Source organism: Cyanidioschyzon merolae, chromosome 12, assembly GCF_000091205.1.
Source record: "Cyanidioschyzon merolae strain 10D DNA, chromosome 12, complete genome".
Lineage (NCBI taxonomy): Eukaryota > Rhodophyta > Bangiophyceae > Cyanidiales > Cyanidiaceae > Cyanidioschyzon > Cyanidioschyzon merolae.
The window spans coordinates 821,743-844,878 of NC_010138.1; the positions used below are offsets into that span (position 1 = coordinate 821,743).

Here is a 23,136-nt window from a genome sequence, read left to right on the forward strand (position 1 = left end):
CTAGCGACGTCTTCTCGTATTACCCGTCCATACAGTGAAACGAAATGCTCTGCCAAGGTGCTTTTCCAATCGAATCCTCGACGAATGCGCGACTTGCGCTTGCTACAATTAAAGAAAAGAGAGACATGAAGGCTTGAGCTTATGAATAGGGCCATGATATCGGTTGTTTTACGAACTCTTGTTCTAGAGCATCGATAACCACCTTGATGCCAATGCTGGAACCAAGTCCGGCTGCAAATGGAATAAAGAGCCACTCCGGAAACATGACATGGGATCCTTTACCCATCTACGAATCCGTATGCCCCTAGTGCAACATTTCAAACGTCCATGCTGTATATCTGAAAACCTCTCGGGGAATAACTCTCAGGACAGGAAAACGGCATGCACTTCAGTATCCCATTTGCATCCGGCAAGAACGTAGCGGCAACAGGGAGTTTAGAAGAAGCTCAAGGCGGCGACCGACGCTGCCGGCGCCTTTATCGCTCGGGTATCCTAGACGCGAACGGCTCGCCCGGGTCGTTCGCCAATAAGAAACAATGCCTTTACCGGTGGGGGAAAGGCTCCGCGCTCCGCCGTCCAACTCGTTCCATTTGGGTCCGACGCCAGCTCGCCACCAAGCTCGACAGCAGCAGCGTTGCGACAGAGTGCGTCCAAAATCACAACGTTTGCCTGCTCGTCTCGCAGCTGCAAACGAAGCGTACCACGCGCACCGTCTCTTACCACAAACTGCATGCCGTGACGGGTCGGACCCAGTACATACGCCCCTGGTTCAGCGGTCTCAGCGGAGACCTTTACGCTATAGCGCGTGCCGTGCGCTTCCATCTGCCAGTTGCCCCACTGGACACTCCAGGATATGCGGCGGCAGTTCCAAGCAGCGAACTCCCACAAATATCCCTTCCAGTGGAACGCGATGATACCAATGGTTTCCCGAGCTACAACCTTATTCGGTCGCTGGGGCCAGCAGAGCTCTCGACGCGCTCCCACACAGGTCAAAGTCAACGGTGCATCGATGTCTGCGGACGACAGCTCCAGCGATGATGCGTCCTCTCGGAGCACGTCAAAGACGTGACACTGCAGCCAGAACCATCGCGATGGGAACGCACTGCCCCAGTTCTTCTCGATATACGTGGGTGCACGCTCGAAGCGAAAAACGCGACCATGCCAGTCCCGAAATATACCAGTGGATCGAGCGAAAGCAGAGAGTATCTGCCAGCCTGGTTCAAAGACTTGAAAACGCGTGAGCCAGGTTCCAGTCGAGCGCGCACCATCCGAACCCCACGATAAGAGCGGCTCGATTCGCATATCGAAAGCGCAACTTATGTCTGGGCTCAGGTGCGCTACCATGGAACGCTCTCGATCCACATCGTCTGCTTGGATCGAGCCCTGATGCCACTGAGCAGAGAGCTGATATCCCGTATGCACGTGTTCTCGGAAAAGACTAGGGGCCAGGGAGCGCGCGTGCTCTGCTCGTTCGTCGCTGAGGAGGTCACTCGTTCGACCCCACTGACCAATGCGTAACGTCGACGTTGGCAGGTGCCGCAGCGCCGGAAAAAAGCCATCCATCATTTCTCGCGAAACAAGCAGCTCGTCCTGCACTCCAGAGCTCAAAACCTGTATTCGACCCCTGCGACCGTCTTCCAAGCTGTACATGAACGCCAGCGAAGTCGCCTCTGTGGGCAGCACGATTCGGACGTACCAGCCCTCGAAGAATCCACGATCTACGCTCGGCATATGAACACCGGCGTGGGGAAGTTCCAGGGGATCTGCGGTCTCCTTGGTCGCCTCATGATGACAACAACGTTCGTCTCTGCGTCGCCTCGCACCTGAGACCCGCTTCAGGGTACGCAGACTGCCACGAGAACCCCCAGATAGCACATGCTGTCGAACGGGGCTCGCATCCAGCGACGAAGCGCTCCGCCGGCGTCCCGTGAGAACTGCACGCGGCCCCGTTCCTGGGTGATCGTTGTACCAGCTTGAAACGAGCAGCGACCGAGCCCGGTGCCTATGCTTTCTCCATGGTGGCTCTGGGAGTGCCCTGCAACGACCAGCGTGCTCCTGGTACGCGTACACAACAACAGAGGACAGCGGAGACGACGGCGACACCCACGCTGCCGCTGCGTTTACGGCAACCTTGCCGCTTCGGAGCTCCCGTTGGACCTCGAACCCCGAACCTCTACACTGGAGCTTTTCTCGCATATTCTCAAACTCGTGCCCGACCTAAAAATACCCCCGAATATTCCGTACTAGCATAAGTATCGGATCGATCCGGTCGATAGCGCCCTGTACTGGCAGCCGCTGGTGTACTGGGACGGCTCTCCAGGTGCCCAGCTATAACGACAACACCAACAACAACAACAACAACAACTGCTGCTGCTGCTGCTGCTGCTGCTGCTGCTGCTCCGCCAGACCGTTAGGCCCACCTCGCTCGGACAATAGACCAGCCCTTGATGCGTACTGGACTTGCCAGCGTCAAGGTAGTGCGGAAATCGACTCGTTCAAGCGTGTCTAGCGATACCTCGGAACAGGCTGCTGACGTTGCATACACAGTGAGCGGCCAGCAGAAGCCACCTGTCGCGTGGAGATTGTTCGTGGCGCGTTTATCTTCTGGAAAACGAAGCTCCTCGAAGCCCGAAGCGTTTATCGTCTGGAAAGCGAAGTTCAACAAGGATTGAATCGTGTATCTTCTGCATAGAAGGTCCTAAAAGCAGAAATCATTCGTTTGGTGGGAAACGAAGATCCCCCAAACTTCATCCGTATACCTTCTAGTCTACGAATACTCGTACGCGCCAAGGAAACGGACACGCTCGCTTCCCAGCCGTCATGACCTTTAGCAAGTACACGTCGCTACTTACTTGTTTGAGCCCGTTGCTGGTGGGAGCGCTGGTGTCGCTACGGCCCTGTGTCGGTTCACTGCTGCACCTGTTGTTGTCGTGGCTATGGATGCCTGGACAAGTTCGGGGACGTTCTCGGGCTATTCGACGCCTTCATAGTTTCGCCACGAGTCTCAGCTTAGGATATGCCTTGGTGTGGATTCTGGTATATTTGGGGCTGCGGTTCAGTGGACTTACTCGAATGGACAACGTGTGGACACTCGATCGGAGCCAGACTCATGCGACGCGCGTAACAGCGTCTGCACTGGGCATTCCGCCTTGGTCACCCGCTTCGGATGTGTTTCTTCATCTATTGTGTGGAATCCTTGCCTGGTTTGCGTACCGCTATGGTGAAGACGAGGCCGTCTCTGCAACACTAGAGCGCGGGAGGCTGCTCTGGAGTCAGGTGGCCAAGGTTTCCTGGCTTGTACTCGTCGCTTCGCTGCCGCCAAGCATCCCATCGGCGCTGCTCTACACGCTGCTGGTGCTTGCCACACTACTTTCAGACTCTGGACAGCGTCGCCCGATAGCCAGTCGTGGAGGCGCAACGAAAGAGACCTCGGGACGCGTGCCGCGTGGTGTCGCTAGGCGTCGCCTGCAGGCTGTGGTGCTCACAACAGCCCTTGTTCTTTGTGCGCTCCATACGGTGGCGAGTTTCGTGTTTCAGTGGGCGTGGATTCGGAGCACACCGGCGTCCGAGTCAGTATGCGGCCAGCTTTTTGGTCTGCAGGTCCTACAACGTGAGCGCTTCGTAACCGCTCGCGGTGCGGCGCTGGTGCTGCTCGCTTCGTGGCGCCTGCTCAGTCTGAGGGAACCCATGCTGGTGACCTGGAAAGCATCAGGAATGGGTACTCCTCGCGCTGCTGCAGTGCTTTCATTCATGGTTACAATGATGCTGTGCTCGCATTGGCCAGGAATTTTCGCCTTGGTGTTAGCAGGTCTGGCTGAACTCGCGGTGCTGCTGACCGGGGTCTCGGTTTGGCAGACAGTGATGCGCATTCTTGCTGCGGTTGCCACGATCCTTATCGGACTTGTCGCTTTCATTTTGGGAATCATTGCGACGGTGGCAAAGCGTACTGTGCCGACGTTCTGGGGGTTGCCTCTCGTGGGCCGGTCCCTCTTGTGGAATGCCTGGCTCGTGTTGTGTCCGCTCCTGTGGACACAGCAGCGGCTGCCCACGGAGCAGAAATCGAATCCACTGGGACGCCTGCTACCCAGCGAGTACGTGCCCCAGTACGTTGCTTGGTTGCTTCTGGTTGGCGCACTTGCAGCCTTGGTGCAAGACTGGCTGCTCGGTGTGCTGGTGGCAGTACTCGCCATCGGCGTACGAACTGGAAAGGTAAGGCACCTGGAGGCATGGGTGTGGCTGCCGCTGCACGGCTGGGCTGCTCTGATTTGGAGCCTGCGTTGCGGACTTTGCGGTTTCCAGTCCGGTATCCTCGCCGAGTCGTGTATCCGGTCACCCCAGCAGTGTTATGTATGGGTTGCGCTTGCGGCAACAACTGCCGCTGGATGGGTGTTCCGCGTGCAGCCGCAGGTCTCGGCGGATCCCGAAAGAAACGATTAATCGCCGTCTAGAGCGGACCCTGCCAGCTGGTACATCCGGGGATGGAGCAAGATAACAGCACGCCTTTTCCGTATCAGCCGGTTCTGTATAAGCAGCGTTGCGAGCTATGTTCCCGTACGTCCTGAAGCGAAAGGCGGCAGACGCTGTACATGCCGCGTTTTCGTTGATTCCATATGACGTTGTCTGCACGAGAGCGGCTTCATCCAGGAATCGATTGATTCTTGCGATGCGGTTGCAGGGGAGCTGGGGCGCGGGCATCGCGCCCCAGCGATATCGACCTGATGCTGGCGCCTGCCTCGGCTCTATGGTTAGCTTCAGCGTCCCGCGCTGGTCTCTTCACGGATAACGTTACCGCTACCCGAGCCGGATCGGTTCGACGGATTCAGGCGCTAATCAGAGCAGCGGCTACATTGAAGAGCGCAGCAGCAGAAGCTGCCTGCCGCAGATGAGAACTGCACACCGGCCGCTGTACGGTTCCGGTCAGGTACGCTTTCCGCTCGAAGGAGACCGAAAACTGGCCTAGCCGGCCAGTCGCGCCGCTTGTTGCGTTTACTTGCTTCAGCGTGCTTCTTTTCATCAAAGTCTGGATTCGCACCAGGCGCTGAGACGTCTCTGCTTTCGTGCAGTATTGCAAAACGGCGACACAAGCTGAGATACCTTCCGCTTCTTGCTCGTATTTCATAAGGAAATGCTTGGAATACGACCCGCTCTCGAGTGTATGTGCGCGAAACGAGCACCCGCTGCGTCCGGGCATTGTTGTTGCATATCTGCAGCTTCGGTTGCAAGGAAAACGAAAGCAACGGATGCGGACGCTGTTTGTGCTTACTACGATGCGGATCCTGCACCAGCTTGTGCTCAAGCTTTGGACTGGACGCATCCATTTGCTCTGCGAGAACGCGCTGAAGGTTTTGCTGCACGTGAGCGTTCATTCGCAGGTGGAAGCTCGGGCTTCTGATCGGTATCAGGAACGCAGTCTCAGGGAGACACGGCTCACACGTTGACATTGGACTGTACGTGGCGTTCCGCGTACCGCCAGACAGATGCGTTATCATGTAGTAGCGGGTGTGTGTGTGTATGTGTGCGTCCAACAAAAACGATCACCGAGTCAAGCGTCGTGGTATTCACGTGTCGAAGCCGTGTTACGGCCGCTTCTAGTCAGCCGGATGCATGGCAAGCATCACGTTACAGGCTTGCTATATACAGCATTCTGAGCCGATTCAGTTTGAACCTTTCATATCGAAACGATCGAATTTGTGTCGGGATATAAGACACAACGGTCATGAAAAATCATATGTGTTTCCGCTTCAGCACCTCGCTTGAAAGTAAAAAATCAGTGTCCATAAAATCCTGCGATCGTCTCGATGATGATACTGAGGATGGTGTCACAGCGACCGCAACGCAGTCGGAGACAATGCAACTAGACGACTGTGCTGGGAGCATGCCAGCTGCAGTTTCGAGATGCGCACATGCAGTCGTCAGTTTCGCTTATGCTTGTATCAAACGAGTCTTTCTGCAAAAATGACGATGCATACACTCGTGTGACCAGAAATGCATCTATTGCCGAGCGTGGCTTCAAGAATCATCCTGTGTGCAGGCGTTGCTCGGCATTCGAGGCAAGTCATCGATGCAGAATCCGCTGGTAGTTTGCGGAGTCAGTTAGACTAGGACGTCCCTCTTACAGAGCACTGATTTTCGTGCTTGCAATGGAGTGAATAGTGTGCTGTTCCATCCAAGTGTGTGGTACAGTAGAGCACTGAATCCGAGAAAAGCTCACGAAGAACTTTCTTGGACTCGCCGACACCTCCCCGAGTGCGTCTCTCAAACGCCAAGTGGTCGTGTTTCTACCTGCTTCTCTGTGTGTGTGTGTATGTGTGTGTGCGTTCGTGCGTGACTGCTGACTCTTGTACCTACACCACGACTTGTTGAGCTCCGTGCTTCCTGAACTACGTTCTCTTCTGGATCAGATTGCGGTGACTGTGGGAAAATAGGTGTCAGGAACTGGAACTAGGACCTATTCTTTTCCAGCGTTATTCTTTAGTGCCAGTCTCTAACGACGGGATTGTTCGGCGACCTGGAATTCTCTCTAATGGGTCACTTTGGACATAAGTAGGTCCCTGTTTAGCTTTGCTGCGTACTAGACGTCACAGGGTGTGAAAGACGCTCGCAATCACTGAATCCAAGGGAGTTGTCTCTCATATAACAACGAACAAATCGCAAACGACTTGGGGTGCGTTACCCAGACCCGGAATCCACCGGTCAGCGACCTGAAGAACACACACACACACCTACGTCACCTGATCACCAGAGCCCTGCGCTGACCTTTCGGCTTGACGGACACGACTCGCAGTCACCGTTTCCTCTGTCCGTCATCGGGGCTAGCGGGATGTCGCACGAACTTGTCCACGCTGGACGCCGGGTTGTCGTGACCGGTATCGGCATGGTGTCGCCATTGGGCCTGTGTACCCGCATGTGCTGGGACGCACTTTTCCGCGGCCAAAGTGGCGTCCAACGGATCAGTGTTTTTGACCCCACCGGGCTGCCGGTGCAAATCGCAGCCCAAGTCGATCGTGCCGGCGTACTCGAACGACTTGAGTCGCAGGTATTCGCATCGAAAACAACGAGCACAGCGATAGCAACTGGTCTGCATGAGCGCAAACTGACCCCCGCGGATATTTTACGAGCACCGCTCAGTATCCAGTACGCCGTTCTCGCAGCACATGAGGCGATCCAAGATGCTGCGCTTTCGCCAGCGACGCTGAACGCAACCGACTCGGGCGTCGTTATCGGTGCAGGTATGGTATCCCTGAGCGATCTGGTTGAGAGCGTGAACCGTCACCAGTCGGGTCGACACCTGTCACCGCATTTCGTGCCTCGCATCCTGCTGAACGCAGCCGCCGGTTACGTGGCGTTATGGTTTGGTCTGAAGGGTCCCAGTCTATCACCGAGCACTGCTTGTGCTGCGGGTGCACATGCTATCGGTGACGCGTACCGACTCATTCAACGAGGCGATGCGACAGTGTGTATCGCCGGCGGAACAGAGGCATGTATTCACGAGTTGGCATTGTTGGGGTTTTCCAGGGCCCGGGCACTTACCACCCAGTTTGCAGATGAGCCCGAGCAGTCCAGTCGTCCATTTGATCGTCGACGTTCGGGTTTCGTGCTCGGCGAAGGCGCCTGTGTACTTGTTCTGGAGGATCTGGAACACGCTCGTACACGAAGACAAGCCCAGCCGCACACGACCTATGGCGAACTCGTTGGATACGGCCTGAGCAGCGACGCGTACCATGTGACAGCACCTCATCCGGAAGGCATTGGCGCCCAGCGATGTATGGAAATGGCCCTCCGGGGTATTCCTCGGTCAGCCGTCGGGTACGTGAACGCGCATGCAACGTCGACGCCGTTGGGTGACGCCGTCGAAGCCAAAGCGATTGGGCGAGTTTTCGGCGCAGAGGAGCCGGCTCCAGTCGTGACGTCGACAAAAGGCGCCACTGGGCATTTACTCGGAGCAGCGGGCGCTCTCGAGGCTGCCTTCACGTTACTGGCGGTGCATCACCAGTGCGTACCCGGAACGTTGAACCTGCACGACATTGACGTGGGCCTGGAGATGTCGGCCACCACGGACACCACCACCGCTGGCTTGCGCTTCATTGGGCATCATGCGCATTATTACTGGCCCGAGAGCAGTCCGCTTCGAATCGCACTAAGCAACTCGTTCGGATTCTACGGGACAAATACCTGCCTCGCCTTTCAGCGGTTGCCGTCCGATGAGTCGAGATCGGGAAATGGATCATTCCAGGGGGATGGCGTATCGACCTAGTGCGCAGATACACAAACACACACACACACATACATACACAGTAAGAGAGAGAGAGATAGAGCGAGACGATATGAACATGGCGACATCGCGGTCCACGGGGTTCGTCCACGAGACCCAGTGCGTCCACGGGCACCTCGAGCAGGTGTTTCACGCTCACTTGCAGGCAGCGAGTCGTCAGACGATATCGTGTTTGTCTAGCGCATGGCGACGCTGGTCACCTGGTGCTTGCACCATTTTCACAGCATGTGTAGGCACGTGCCCGGCACGTGATTGACGACCTTCCCATCAGGCAGCACGCCGCGGATAGGACAAGGTCGGGATCGCCGGCGATGCCCAGTGCCCAAGTACTTCTTGATGATGGCGCCTGCTGGACCTCTGGGCCGCAAACGACACACCGTATGGAATCCATGGTCCATTTAGTTGTTTGTTCGTATGATCCGTTGCCGAGACGTCTTTAGCCAACTGCCGCTCGAGCGCAAACAGCTTCGAATCTCTGCAGCGCCTTTCCATGAACCAGCTCTGAATGGACGCAAAAAGCGATGCCGAGTGACGTTGCGGTGCCCGTTGCCACCGGGAAGACGCACTCGCCCCAGATAAACGCTAGCGCTGGTGAGCGTGCTTCCACCGCACCAGGCTCTGATCCAGGCGCTTCATCTCGCAGAAAACTCGTGGCAGCGGCTTGGCTAGCGCACGCGTGCACGTGAGTCAGCCGCAGTACCCGAATGCGGGCGTGGAAAGACGTCCGAGCAGACGCGAGCGCATCGACAAGCGGGCATATCGCTAGCTCTCAGCGCTGTGCTCGCTCACATGCGACCTGTCAGCACCGGAGCTGGCCTTGTCGTTTGCGAGCATACTCCTGACGGTTCGTTCAAGTTCGGCGAGCTCCGCCTGCCATACACTGCGTGGCGTTGCCGCGCGCGACGCCTCCCAACGCGCTCGCCAGTGACGTGTCTCGTCGCGTGTCCGCTGGGCCTCCTCTCGAGTCAGGAGGCGGACTGGTGTGGCGAGAAGCGCCTCCAGAGAGCCCGTAGCCTCGTCGGGTGATATGCCCAACGAGATCATATCTCGCTGGACTTGGTTTAGCGAGCGGCCAAACAGCTCCAGCTTGCCGCTCACCACCAGTTCCACGAATGCGAGCCTTTTCTGTGCACTGGCGAATTTTCGCTCCAGTTCCTGGCATTCGCGTTCGAGTCTCTTCTGGTATAAACGCTCTCGCTCTATCATGAAATCTTCCAAGATTGACAGTGGGGTTTCATACTTACGAATGCGGCCTCTGGCATCAAACAGATGCATATTGGTGCAGGATATGGTGCTCTCGAGGCGCAAGTGTCGCCAGAGACCCTCACCGCGTTCTTCGAGGCGCTGGGCGTTCGCACGCGTCATGACCAACTCGAAACATATGTTCTCGTCGGTGTGGTACTCGCGGAATCCTTTGAGAACACCCGCTTCCGTGAGTTCATGGAGAAACGCCTTGTACGATTCAGTCCAGCGTCCTATTGGGAGCTCACGAACACGGAAGGTCGTGCTGGACAAACGTTCGACGCACCCACGGCTCACGAATACGAGCTCACTCTGGGCAATGATTTGGCCACGGAAACGTCGATACCACGGTTTCAGCGGCTTTGGTGATCTCCCTTGCAGCAGACACCGAACATTGTGGATGATATCCAGCGGGTGAAAGGGGGGTAGCGTCGTCGACCAGCCGGTACCGACCCCGTCGATGCCGTTCACGAGTGCCATTGGAATGATTGGCACAAAGTACTCGGGCTCGATCTGCTGGCCGTCGTCTTCGCAGTATGTCAAGAGCGGATCGTCCGAAGCGGGAAAAATCTTGCGTGTCACTGGCGACAAGCAAGTGTAGATATATCGGGCGGAGGCGGCATCCTTGCCACCGAGCAGACGAGTGCCAAACTGCCCGAGCGGCTGCAGCAGGGGAAGGTTGTTCGCTCCGCAGAAATCCTGAGCCATACGCACAATGGTGCTGTGCAGCGACTCTTCACCATGGTGGTAGGCAGTCTGCTCGGCTACGTAGCCCGCAAGTTGGGCAACTTTCATGTCACGCACGAGGCCCCTTTTCAAGCACGCGTAGAGTACCTTGCGCTGCGCCGGCTTCAAGCCATCGATCGCTGACGGAATGCTACGCACGTTATTGGCATAGGAATAGAGCGCCAGTTCCCGGTTGACAAAAGTCGCCAGCGATACGCCTGCGTCTGATGATGCGTTCGTCTCAAGGGGTGCGTCTCCAGCGTCACGTGGCGTTGCCGTGTCGAGCTCGGCAAGCCAGCGCTTGCGTTCTTCCGCCCGTGATCGGTTGAATGCCAAGTCGAGTTGATGGCGGTCACCGGGAGCAACTGGAGCGAAGCGGATGCGATGACGCTCGAGATCCCGGAAATAGGCCTTGCCCTCGGCACTGGTCGACGTGCCCAAACCCTTGTAGTATTTGATCAGCCAATGGTGATGCCGTTGCGAGGCGGGAAGCTGCTCCCACCACTCACGAAATGCGGTGATCGTGAAAAAACTCTGGACTGCGCCACCGTGTTTGGCAGCGGCCTTGACGATCGGTGTCATGAATGCCTCTAAAAAATCGCCGCCTTCGAGTAGACTGGGCCAAAAAAAGTCGAACAAGTTCATAATGAGACCCTTGATATGGCTTCCGTCGTGGTCTTGGTCGGTCATGAGCATCACGTGTCCGTAGCGTAGGGCCTTGCGGGATTCAGGGGTCGAGTAGTCTCGATCAAACTCCAATCCTAGAATGATGCGCAAGTTATTAACTTCCTCATTTTGAGCTAGTTGTCTCGGATGACAGTCCCGCACATTCAGGAGCTTACCCCTCAACGGGAAGACACCATAGTAGTCTCGTCCAACGACGCTGAGACCGGCCATAGCGAGCGCCTTCGCCGAGTCGCCTTCCGTAAGGATCAGGGTACAGCGTGAGGAGTCGGGACCACCCGCGGCGTTCGCGTCTTCCAGTTTCGGAATGGCAAGGCGACGGAGTGCTCCGGTGCCTCGTGATGCCGAAGCAACCAGTGCTGATACTGGGCGGGAGCCACGTACCTCTGCAGCTAGCCGTTCCTCAGCAGCGGCGAGGATGCGCTCCATAAGTTTCGTCTGTTCAAGCGCGTCGTTCAATTCGTTTTCCGTTGGAAACTGCTCCGGCAGTGTGGCAAGTAGGTCTCGTTGGCGGCTCGTGAGCATTTCCTTACTTTGCGATTCAAAAGCTGGTCGGTTCACGAGGCAGTTCACGAAGAGCAAGAGCTGGGATCGAACCAGAGACGGAGTCAGCACACAGCGAAGCGACTTGTAACGAGCAGCTATCCGGTCTGCGATGCGACGGCAGAGCAGCTCCTGAATACACTGCACGTGACTGCCGCCTTGGAACGTGGCGATTCCGTTCACGAAGGACACCATCGGTGCTGCCTGCTCCGCCTGAGTGAGTGCCCGCAGACCGATTTCCCAGTGAGCGTTTGGTTGGAGAATGATCGACGGCTCTGCATCCGTCCCGTGCCGCTGTACGTACTCAGCGAATCCATTCAGGGCAAGTGGAGTACCATTCAAGCGAACCCGAACGTTAGGCAGGATGCCAGCAGCATCGAAGGCCCGTCTCGCCATGAGCATGAGCGTGTCTCGATCGCCACAGCGGTCGAGACCGAAGCGTTCCAGGTCGGGTTCGAACTCGATCTCAGTATACGGATGCTGGGCAATCGCTGGTGAAACAGCTTCGATTTCTGGTGCGGAACACGTGCTCATATTGTTTTGCCAAACCTGGCGGTATCGCAGACACCGCTGCTCGTCGATGGTCTCTACAGCGAATCGCTTGGACATGATGTTGGTCAGCTTGGCTCCGTAGCCGTGACGACCTCCCGTCAGACGCACCGAAGCATCCGTGTCATCAAAGTTCGAGCCGGTGAGCAGGTGTCCAAAGATCAGCTCTGGTACGTACAAGTGTTCCCGTGGGTGCATGGCAACCGGAATACCTCGTCCCGTATTCCGGATACGCAGTGTTCGCTTCGAAGTCGATGCGGAGTCTTCTAGAGGCAGCCAAATATCGATGGCATCGGTGTGGGGATCACGGCGGGCGTTGTCTATGGCGTTCACAAGAATCTCGTCGAAGATTTTGTACAGTGCAGGCGAATAATGCACTTGGCGGAGGGTGATGCGTCCTTCATGGATGACTTGCTCGACAGTTGCAGAAGTTGCAGGAATGCTCCACAGGCGGCGCTCGATTCTCTCGACCGGTCCAAGGTAGACCTCTGGCCGTTTAAGCACATGCTCACGCGGGGTTAAGCGTTGGTATGTTGCTTCGATGAGTGTAGAAAAGCGCTGCTTTCGCAGATGCGGCTGCACAAGGCGCTCTACGAGCCGAATATCGCCTAGTGAGCGCATAGCGTTCGCTGAGGTACCCACAGCAGCGCGTGGATGTTCGCGCTGAGCTGCAACACTTGTGTCGAACGAGCTGCAAACCAGGTTCAGTGAGCTCTGCTTGTAGATTGGTCTTAGAGCGCAACCCCAGTTGTACGTGTAATGCACCAGATGGAAACAGGGTGCAGTTGTGTAAAGAGCTTGTCCGCAAAGCCTCAAATAAACGAAAGAGATCAACTGAATGAACTGCAAGAAAGGCACGTGGAGAGCGTCCAAGGTACTAGGAGCGTAGATCGCGCGAGTGAGCTCCAGCTGCTCTCTTAGCACTGCCCCAAGTCCGATGGCCAAAGTAGATCAACTAAATAAACAACTAGAAGGGCACACGGGAAGCGTCCAAGGTACTCGGATCGTAGATCTTATGAGCGAGCTCCAGCTGCTTCCGCGGACAACCATGCGTTGCGGAGGGCCCCACAGCCAAGACGGATCACCTAAAATAGCAGATACCACCTACTCTACGTCACGTGTGGCTTTTCGAGGGTCACTCCAGCTACGGCTTTTCGACAGCGAGCTTACTAAACGGACCAAGTAAAAAACCCATTTGAGGAGCTACATGGTTCCGCATGAGCGACTGCATTCGCGACCGGGGCCCTTGCTGGTTATGTGCTCCATCTGCATAGACCGGCGTTCTGCTTAGGCGCCGTTCAACTAGTAGAAAGCGCTACAGGGCGTGTATGGCTTCCAAAACGAACGCTTGTTTGCGTCGCGGAAGCCGTGTAACTCACCCCGGTTTGTTTTTCGTGAGCATCAGGTGGCGGCCTGGTGCCTAGCAAGCAGCGTTGGTACCACGAACGCTTGTTTGCGTCGCGGAAGCCGTGTAACTCACCCCGGTTTGTTTTTCGTGAGCATCAGGTGGCGGCCTGGTGCCTAGCAAGCAGCGTTGGTACCACGAACGCTTGTTTGCGTCACGGAAGCCGTGTAACTCACCCCGGTTTGTTTTTCGTGAGCATCAGGTGGCGGCCTGGTGCCTAGCAAGCAGCGTTGGTACCGACGATGCATATCGTAGCGCGTTTTACACGTGCTGTGCTCTGATAGCACTCGCGAAAACATGCTGTCGACGAGAACTCGGCAAACCAAGGCCTCCCGGTGGATACCGCGTGCGTCACAGAAACATGTCGCAAAAGAATATGTGCTACAGAGGCATCGTCGGAGCAAGCTAACATCCATTCGTGGACACGACGTTGTGATGTCCTCAAAGACAATGGATACTTCGATCAGGGAGTACCTGGAGGCGCTACGATGCGGTATATACCTCGCTGCATGCGTCACTGGGGGGCGCCTTGGAACGTCACAGCACTGCTGGCGACTGGTGCAAACACGACCGCCTCCTGTGTGCGTGTTTGTTTGTGGTGGCTTCCATATCATCTAGCTTCGTTTCGTGCTTGAGCCGGAGAGCCCAGACGAAAGCGTTTGCTCCTGGATGTGGCCCCAGACTAAGAGGCAGACGCGAATCTCGGCAGACGCTGGCCCCTGCATCTCCATTTGGAGCGCCTGCTGGTACCAGCGTAGGAGCAAGTCCTTGCACCATGTTGCGGGCACAATTGCTCAACGTCGGTATCGGAGCATGCCGCACAGCTACCTCGTGCCGATACCTTTCAGGTCAATAAAGCGAAGCCTTCCACCTCGGTGGGGCAGCTGAGGAAGCCAGTCGGAGGTCGTCGCAAGCGGCGATGACGACGACAACTGTGCCGCCAGTCACTTGGCATCCACCTTGCTACTGAATTCAGCATCTATTCCCTCCAGGACGTTGACTCTGGGACTCCCTGAAATATAGCAGTATCGATGGGAGAACGATGGCCTGTTCGCTGCATACACGCAGCAATGACGAACGCGGAAGTATCGGATTAATGAGAAGGATCTCCAGTCATGGAGGAATAGACACGGCGGGAATCGTACGACGCTCGGAAGCAGGCTTATGAGCCGCTGTGGGTCCAGAGCGTCGCTACCCTCTTGAGAACGTAAAATGGAGCACTGAATCGTTTGCTATGTACCTGAATGTCGAATGCTTTCCGAGCTCGTTTTATATATACGGCCTCGACACTTGATACGCAGGAGGAAGAAGCGCTTACGCATTCAAACACAGATATAGGATCTTCTTCCGTGTTTTCGTGGTGACTCCATTGACTCGTGGACGCTGGGATTCCTTAAGTTACTGGAATCAAGATCATGCATGACGCAATAGAGCAACGACACATAGAGTAAACGATGTCATTATCCAATTTATACTTTGAATCCTTTAGGCTTCAATCTTTCGTCACGAACAGCATGTTCAAATCACGCATAATGCAACTGCTCTATTTTTTGGTTCAAGATAAGTTGTGAGCGCGGCAATCCGCTTCGGTGGACTGATGAGAAAAAAGCACGACGTTGTCGCTTTCCTAGATGTTTACAAGCTCGCTCCAATAGCTCACTGAAATCTTTACGCCCAACGATAACCCATGGCGTTCCAAAGACCAATCCTCCGCTTTTTGTTGCCATCGAAGAAACAGCATTCGGTAGCGGCATGGTGCCGCTTACGGCATATGCCTCCAGAGGCTCCCATCGCTTCTATAGGCATTGAAAAACTGTCTTGGTTATGGGCTCACCCTTTTACTCACCAAAGTGGTTGCTTGCATTTGAGTCGACGTCGCCGCTTTGCACGGAGCATTCGTAGACGGATCTGGACTTTTCGATTTGTACCGCAGACTGGATTATCCTCTTGATACTTGCTACATCAAGGACAGCCTCTTTTCCACACACACTTTACTAAATAAAAAGCCTTTCCTTGCGCGTGCAGCAGACAGCGTCTTCGCCTAGTTCATCGTTCAGAAGAAAAACCCCGGATCGTGGGGTACTGCACCAAGCGTGGAAACGGAGAAGGGTATCCAACGGAGCCGTCTGTCCGGCCAAGGGCATATACAGCGAAGTGAAATAAGCATTCAGGCGCTTTAGGGCGTCTCTCGGAGAACGGCTGGTGATGGATCTATATGGTTACCCCTTACCAGCGTCAAGTTTCACCGCTTCACAGCGCACACGCGGGCTGTTTATAAAGAAGATGAAAAGCGAAGTGAAATGCGTCGATCACTGTAGTCGCCTGTGCACAAAACACTTGAACAACAACAGCAGGCAGCGAGATCGGCTCTTGAACGCTGTTATCAGCATCCTTCGTCTGCTAACACAAGAATAGACCAGAAAACAGAGATCGACCTATGGATAGCCAGAGATATGAGAGAAGCAACCCCCAGCAATCTCGTAAAAGCACGCAAAGACTCACTTCGGTAAAATCAGCAAAAGACACAAGCCTTGTCCTCTGAACATCAGCGTTCATTTGCTGCACCAGGTGCAGCCGCTACCCAAGTAGCTCATGAACATTACCATCATCATGATCATCACCATGGAATAGGCACCCGATTCCCAGGTAGAGCATAGGCATCATGATCATCACTATGGAATAGACACCCGCTTCCCAGGTAGAGCATAGGCATCCTAATCATCATCATAGGATAGACACCCGCTTCCCAGGTAGAGCATAGGCATCGTAATCATCATCATAGGATAGACACCCGCTTCCCAGGTAGAGCATAGGCATCATCATCATCATCATCAGCATCATCATCATCATCATCATCATCATCATCATCATCATCATCAGCAGCAGCATCATCATCATCATCATCATCATCATCATCATCATCATCATCATCAGCAGCAGCAGCAGCAGCAGCAGCAGCAGCAGCAGCAGCAGCAGCAGCAGCAGCAGCAGCAGCAGCAGCACCGCCGTAGAGCGCGCCTGGCGATCGACCGCCGCGCTGTTCGCGCGCCGCCAGCCACGTCGTGCGGCGTACATAAGCCGCTCAACAGCTGCTGGTCTGGAAGCGCGCTACACGCCTGAAGTTGCAGCGCTCGTGGGCACATTCGCCACCATGTCGTTAGCACACGTGGAACCCATGAGTGAAGTTGTTACTTCTAAAGAGCCAGGACCTATTGGCCTTGTCCCGAGCTCGGAGGCGAGTCACACATACGATTTGGACGCTTGGATATCGCAGTTGCTTTCGGAGAACTCGCGGCCCCTGAGTGAGGAACAAGTCAAGTGGTTGTGCGACCGAGCGCGAGAGATTTTTGTCGAAGAATCGAATGTTCAGCTGGTAACCTGCCCAGTCACTGTTTGTGGGGATATTCATGGACAGTTTCACGACCTGCTGGAGCTGTTCAAAATCGGGGGCAAGTGCCCCGACACCAACTACTTGTTCATGGGCGACTACGTTGACCGCGGCTATTACTCAGTCGAGACCGTAACAGCGCTCATATGTCTCAAATTGCGGTACCCGCAGAGGGTGACTATACTGCGCGGAAACCATGAGTCGCGACAGATCACGCAGGTTTACGGCTTCTACGACGAGTGTCTGCGAAAGTACGGGAACGCAAACGTCTGGAAATACTTCACGGACTTGTTCGATTACATGCCGCTCACCGCTATTATTGAAAATCAAATATTCTGCTTGCATGGTGGTCTATCGCCGTCGATTGACACACTCGATCAGATTCGGAGTCTCGATCGTATGCAGGAGGTTCCGCACGAGGGCCCCATGTGTGACCTGTTGTGGTCGGATCCCGACGATCGCTGTGGTTGGGGCATCAGCCCCCGCGGCGCCGGTTATACCTTTGGCCAAGATATTTCCGAGCAATTTAACAGAACGAATGGGTTGAGCCTCATTGCGCGGGCGCACCAGCTGGTCATGGAAGGCTACAACTGGTGCCACGATCGCAATGTCGTCACGATATTTAGTGCACCCAACTACTGCTATCGGTGCGGAAATCAGGCCGCCATCATGGAGCTTGACGAAAATGAGAAGTATACGTTCTTGCAATTCGATCCAGCACCGCGACGTGGCGAGCCGCACGTAACCCGGCGTACTCCCGACTACTTTCTGTGAGCGTCTCTGTGTGTGGTGATCTGTGCTCCTCTTGTTCTAGGCAGCTCTACTTGGCATGTATGTCGGATCCGCTCTCGTCGTTGAGTGAAGAGGGTTTTGCATTTGCTTTCGGATGCTAACAGTGATTTTTGTAGAGAGACAGAGCATTCGTTTCGAATGCGCATAACAAGACCCAAGCCCTTTTTCCACAATGATTCGTTCCGGTACGCTGGTGAAGACGAAGACAATGCCTCATTGTGGCGCGCGGCTACGCCGTATCGCTGCCGGTATGTGGATTCTCTTCTCGTCAATGGCTGCTCCCGCATCTGTCCAAGACACCAGGTCATGCTGCGGGATTCCTCTGCTGTTCTGACGGATTCATTTCAAGCGGCAAATGGAATCAGCTCGGAAAGGAAATTTATGCCTGGTGTATATGGTGCAAAATTGTACTCATGACGACACTGAACGTCGCTGGTCACGACAGGTGCCGAGGTGATCAATCCAAATTGTAGAGGCTTATGCTTGCGTTCTAAAACTGCCTCGTCAGGGCGGCACCCGAAGGAATCTGGTGCCTTGCGAGACAGCCACCGCGACTGGTGCTGTTCCCTGCCATCACCACAGCCGCTGGGTGCTGGATAATGTTCGAGCGATGCATGTTGCTGCGCACTTGTGTCTGCATACCTACGTGCGTCAAAGCTCACGTGCTTTGGTGTATAGATGCATTCGTACGTGCATACCTGTACACTTGCTCGCTTTGGGCGAAAAGGTAGCGCGCGTCATCCTCGACACGATTCCATGGTGAATTGTCGTGTACATGCATGTTGTTTTCATGTACAGCGACAGCATGACGAGTGAGACCACCCGGGTATCTGGACAGGAAGGCAAGCCCGATACGACCCTGATCGCTGTCGAGCAGGATCAGTGATTACAGACGCTTCTAGCTTTACTGGAGTCATTCCATGGCATCGCATCGTCAGGCACAAAGCGACGGGCAACTTTATGGTGAAGTACTGGAGCACATACTCCAACGTTGTATACGGTCTGCGTACATATAGCACGGGTAGCACGCACGGCACTCGTCTTCATCACAGAGCGCTCCTAGAGCGAATATCGATATGGATTTGCGATCAGAAGCTTCGCATGCGGCATTCGTCCATTCGCATCGATGATGCAGCGTCGAAATCATGGATGCATAGGCTTGGGCGTATCGTACCGTGTGCTGTCGAAGGTACCACTTTGAAGCGAATGAAGAGGGAGAACCGCTGTTCCGTAAAAGAGGCTCTTACCACCCATGTGTCAGCCTATTGGTTTGATGGAGTTAGATCGATGCATCTAACTAGACTCTTTCGGTTAGGAGAAGCTGCCTGTTACCGGGGGAATAAACTTCACTGCTTTTGCGAATGTGTCGTCTATGAACTGGACAGGAAAATTGCACTGCGCGCTTATGCAGCAACAAAAAAACTTCCATGTGTATGAATCTCTACCACTTTCTACGTTTACGCCGCGTTGTTGCCTCAACAGTATATTGGAGCGCTTCCAGGAGGCCAGTTCGCGCTTCGGCAACCTGGCGAGTGCAGTACTTGGGGCCATATATGCGCCGGTGCAATCACATCGTGCGGTTTCGCATGGCCGACGAAGAGCACCCGTCAAAGAATCTCCAGTGGTACGCGCGGACAGCGTCACCGGGGCGCGTTTTCAATAGAGCAGTCGTCTCTGCATTTCCCAGGAGGCGATTCGGAACTTGAGCGTCTTTCGAGACAGGCTCCGAGAGATAGAACGTGGAGCACATGGCTTTTGTTCCTGATGCCCCGAATATTCCGGGATTTGTGGTATGTACGGAACCTATGCTGGTTGTGTCTGTGCTAAATCTACGCCGTGTAGCACAGGGTATGTTGCGATCACACGCTGCTGGACAACACCTCTGTAGTCCGCTTCTCTTGGAAGAACGCAAGAGCTGCACTTCTGGAGATTGTCGCCAGCGTTTCTCGCGAACCCGTTGTTCTTTCAGGCCATGGATCGTTACACAAGCACACACATGCTCGTAACCTTCCTTAGAGTCACAATGCGGTGCGTCGCCGACAACCTCGAACCGCCAATACCGAATCCATAGCAAGAGCTAGTCCAAGCGTATGCAGGGATTGTTGCAACAGAAGCGAGTTACAGGCAGAGGCCCTGAATCTATAAACGTAATCGTCCAGGAATCGCGTACAGATTCGATGAGCCGACAATGCCTCGGCTCACACTCGCACGAATCATAGCGTTCTGACTCGCAGACAAAGAGCGGGCGATAGTGCAAAACACCAGAGGTTCCATAAAGCTCGCCATTACTCGGAGGTTGTGCCAAAGCTGGGCAGTTTCCAGTGACTTCGAGAACCGGTTCGTTGCGCCCGTGCAGCAACTGGTTTCTATCTGCTAAGCTATGAGGCAGCTCCAGTCCAGGGTTGAAGAAGCTCCGCCGCCGTGGTCACGTCGAAAGCTGAATGCAACAGGTATTCGGTAGGATGACGGCAAATACGCTCCTTCCGATGCGGTCAGGTCGCTGGTCACTGGCCTGTCGTATAGTCATAAACTAGAGGAAAGCCTTGCTCATGAAAGGTGAAGCAAGGCAGCAACACGCAAACCAGCACCCACTTTCACCAATGCGAGCGTGTTATCGTCTTAGGAAGAACTACTAGTTAGGAGTCCACTGTCAAAGCCGCGCCCCCAGAATCCACGACAAGGTAGCTGCGTTCCGGCGGACGCAGAGTCAACTACACACACCACCGTCATAGGACTGGGCCAAAAACGGACACCCCCGCTACCCTTTCTGCTTCCGATGCTGAACACCGAGAGGCTACTCCCTCCAGGAGGCAGTGCGGGTTCTCGTTATGGTGTCATGCGGGACGCCTTGAACGTCTGACCCCAGCGGCTCTCGATGGGCATCAAAACGTTGTGCGCTTCGCTGAACTGCTCTGGGTTACTGAACGGGAGTGTGTGCTGTAGCACTTTTACTGTGCAAAGTAATTGGTGCTGTTTTTCGGTATTTTCATCCCTTAATGATTCAACAGCAGCAACAACAGTACTACCTTAAGCTGTAGGTTTTGCAGGGTGTATAACGAGTGCCGGGCGCTACCGCTACGCACCCTTAGCAGCGCACACTTCCCATGGGCACTGGCGGTGGGAACTGGTCAAAAAGTCTCCGTCACTTGGCCACAGGTGAAAGCGAGCTAGCGCGAATTTGCAGTCGAGAGGATCATTCTGCAGCAATGAGCGTTCAGGTCTACCGTTGTCTGCAGAACTCCAAAGAAGCATCGGATGCGTGGCAGCGCTTTAAGACGGAGCTTGCCGGAGGGCCTCCTATGGACTTGGGCGCCTGGGCGCGAATCCTCCTGGCAGCAAAAAAGGTACCCACTCGCTACCGTAACTGGCGGAGGGTTCAAGAGAACCTCAGGCTGAGTTTAGAGGACTTGTATCAGTGGGAGCGTGCCAAGCAAATCGTTCACGAGCGGGTGAACACCAGCTTTCAGAGCGCAGATAAAAGTCATCAGGAGCTGCTGCAGAAGCTGCGGCAACTGGTCGAACCCATGCTCCCAGCCGGAGCAAGGGCACCGAACCGCGACTGGCGGTATGTCGGTTTCCAGGGTGATGATCCAGGCACAGACTTTCGCGGAATGGGCATCTTCGCGCTTCATCAACTTATATACTTTGCAGAAACCCGACCCCGCACTGTCCAGCGTATCCTCAGTGAGGCAAACGAGGAACGCTGGAGTGATGTTTCGGAGCACACAACCAGCACAGGATCATCGATGCCGCAACTAAAGCGCTACTACCCGTTCGCGGTCACTGGGATTCACGTCAGTGCCTTTGTAGCTCGACTTGTGCAACACGGTGCGCTCATGACAGCGTGGATTGGTGAAAGCTCAGATACTATCCTCCGTAAGATTAATGACCTGTACTGTGACACTTTCATTTTGTTTCATGAGCTTTGGCGCAAAGGGCCTGAACGTAGCATCATGGAGTTTCAGCAGGTATTCCGCGAATGCTGTGCTCAAGTCGAGCGACAGATCCAGCTTGGCGTGTTTCTTCCGCATGCACCATAGCGGACCAGCGTTCAAAGTTTCGGGTGCACTTTGGATCGAAGATGTCACGGTCGCCTTTGTTGATTGCGCCGGAGGCACAGAGTTGAAGCCGCTCCAGCAACGCCAAGACGAGTCCGCAGCACATGCAGCCCGCGGTGAGCACCTGGTACGATAGTACGACAAGGCAGTAAAACCACAGAGCCAGCAAGAGGCTGGACGCGAGGAGCACTACCAGAGCGTCTCGACACGTGCAGAGGTCCCAGTGTCGACTGGGCTGTAGTAGTGAACGGCTGAGGCCTTGGCACAAGTGTCGCCAACGCGCCCATAGGAAAGCAAAGCGTTTCCGCAGCGTTGCGCTGCGACGCTCGGGGGCTTCCGCTGCTTCCTCATCACGCTGCATGCCGTCCGCAAGGTCAACTGTTTCCAACTGTTTCCACACTACAAACGTTGTCCTGGTTGAACAGTCCGCACCTGATACTGCCCGTGCACCGTCTGCGGCGAGTGCGACGGGAGCGCACGCGCTGAGCCTTCCAGAGGCGACTCGTGCGTCTTTATACTAGTAAAGTCTTGAAGTCCACAAGAGGAGAACGGCCGCAGTGGCTGTTTCTGCGGCCTTGCTTTCCTGTCCGGTTCGTCGTGGCGAACGCACCAAACGTCCGCAGAGCGGATAGCAGAGTGCTGGCAAATGAGCGACGTAGTGGCTAACCTGCGAAGATGTGTCGTTTTGGCTAGCGCCTGGTTGCCACGCGGGATATCCATCCATGACAGAATCGGGTGCAACAGGTCCACATGACGAAGACGAGCGTATAAGCTCAGGTTTGGACCTTTTCCTATTGTCGTGGACACTGGCATTTGCGGGTTTTTTACGGCTGCTTCCTTTACCTCCCTCTTATCACCTGCTATCCGTACTCTGGTCTATCCTGTCTACTCCATACTGTAGTCAGCAGTTGAAGGATGTAGATGGCAGCATTGAAGTCTCGATTTCACTGTTTCCTGTTATTGTCGATGGTTTCCTCGTAAAAACGGTCGTTGAAAAATATACATCGAATGCAACTTTCATCTTCTTGATAGACAGACTCAGTGCACACTGCGCAGCGGTGACACCTGACTGTTTTGCGGTGTTCATGGCTGTCCAGGACGCCAAATCCTCCGAGTGCCGCGTTGAAGTCTCTGACTGTTTGCTTCATCGATGGGTGCATATGCCGTGAGGGAACCATAAGCCCAGCCTCAAGGCTCTCCTCCGTTTTCGCCCCAGGAGCGGTACTCAGCGATCACGAGCTTGCTCTGGGTGATGCCGTCTGCGAGTACGCGGTACACTGCAAGCGCAAGCGCATGCTGTTCCATTCGAACGAGGGTTTGTCGAGCAAGAAGTTTTCTATGATGCATGAAGTATCGGAAGGAAGACCCGGACTGGAGAACAGGTCGGGAAATTTCGATCCGTCTACGCGTCCTTGTGCAAAGCGGTGACGCACACTGCAGCGGAGATAATCGCAGCGATGACTCCGGTCCGAGTCCG

At 55.0% G+C, this 23,136-nt stretch overlaps 6 protein-coding genes and 3 non-coding genes across 9 annotated transcripts, besides 1 other annotated feature; 5 read left to right on the top strand and 4 right to left on the bottom strand.

The window, feature by feature from the left end:
* Window positions 1–492: 492 nt before the first annotated feature.
* Window positions 493–2,196, bottom strand: CYME_CML326C (hypothetical protein, conserved; the record flags this gene model as incomplete). Its single annotated transcript, XM_005536873.1, has 1 exon — window positions 493–2,196. The coding sequence occupies one exon, from the start codon at window positions 2,194–2,196 to the stop codon at window positions 493–495; it is 1,704 nt and encodes a 567-aa protein (XP_005536930.1).
* A 624-nt stretch (window positions 2,197–2,820) lies between these two features.
* On the top strand, window positions 2,821–4,437 carry CYME_CML327C (hypothetical protein; the record flags this gene model as incomplete). The annotated part of the gene is made up of 1 exon (XM_005536874.1): window positions 2,821–4,437. One exon carries the CDS (start codon window positions 2,821–2,823, stop codon window positions 4,435–4,437), a length of 1,617 nt encoding a protein of 538 aa, XP_005536931.1.
* A 2,026-nt stretch (window positions 4,438–6,463) lies between these two features.
* On the bottom strand, window positions 6,464–8,413 carry CYME_CML328T. Its single transcript, XR_002461429.1, has one exon. It is a non-coding gene; the product is annotated as a hypothetical transcript (transcript).
* CYME_CML329C (3-oxoacyl-[acyl-carrier-protein] synthase II) lies at window positions 6,821–8,254 on the top strand (the record flags this gene model as incomplete). The annotated part of the gene is made up of 1 exon (XM_005536875.1): window positions 6,821–8,254. The coding sequence occupies one exon, from the start codon at window positions 6,821–6,823 to the stop codon at window positions 8,252–8,254; it is 1,434 nt and encodes a 477-aa protein (XP_005536932.1).
* Window positions 8,414–9,034: 621 nt separating the features above from the next.
* CYME_CML330C (DNA topoisomerase II) lies at window positions 9,035–12,637 on the bottom strand (the record flags this gene model as incomplete). The annotated part of the gene is made up of 1 exon (XM_005536876.1): window positions 9,035–12,637. One exon carries the CDS (start codon window positions 12,635–12,637, stop codon window positions 9,035–9,037), a length of 3,603 nt encoding a protein of 1,200 aa, XP_005536933.1.
* Window positions 12,638–12,695: 58 nt separating this feature from the next.
* Window positions 12,696–14,869, top strand: CYME_CML331T. Its single transcript, XR_002461430.1, has one exon. It is a non-coding gene; the product is annotated as a hypothetical transcript (transcript).
* Window positions 14,870–16,572: 1,703 nt separating this feature from the next.
* CYME_CML332C (protein phosphatase 2a) lies at window positions 16,573–17,583 on the top strand (the record flags this gene model as incomplete). Its single annotated transcript, XM_005536877.1, has 1 exon — window positions 16,573–17,583. The coding sequence occupies one exon, from the start codon at window positions 16,573–16,575 to the stop codon at window positions 17,581–17,583; it is 1,011 nt and encodes a 336-aa protein (XP_005536934.1).
* A 1,450-nt stretch (window positions 17,584–19,033) lies between these two features.
* Window positions 19,034–20,431: a sequence feature (possible transcribed region).
* Window positions 20,432–20,531: 100 nt separating this feature from the next.
* On the bottom strand, window positions 20,532–22,323 carry CYME_CML335T. Its single transcript, XR_002461431.1, has one exon. It is a non-coding gene; the product is annotated as a hypothetical transcript (transcript).
* On the top strand, window positions 20,706–21,641 carry CYME_CML334C (hypothetical protein, conserved; the record flags this gene model as incomplete). The annotated part of the gene is made up of 1 exon (XM_005536878.1): window positions 20,706–21,641. The coding sequence occupies one exon, from the start codon at window positions 20,706–20,708 to the stop codon at window positions 21,639–21,641; it is 936 nt and encodes a 311-aa protein (XP_005536935.1).
* Window positions 22,324–23,136: the final 813 nt, after the last annotated feature.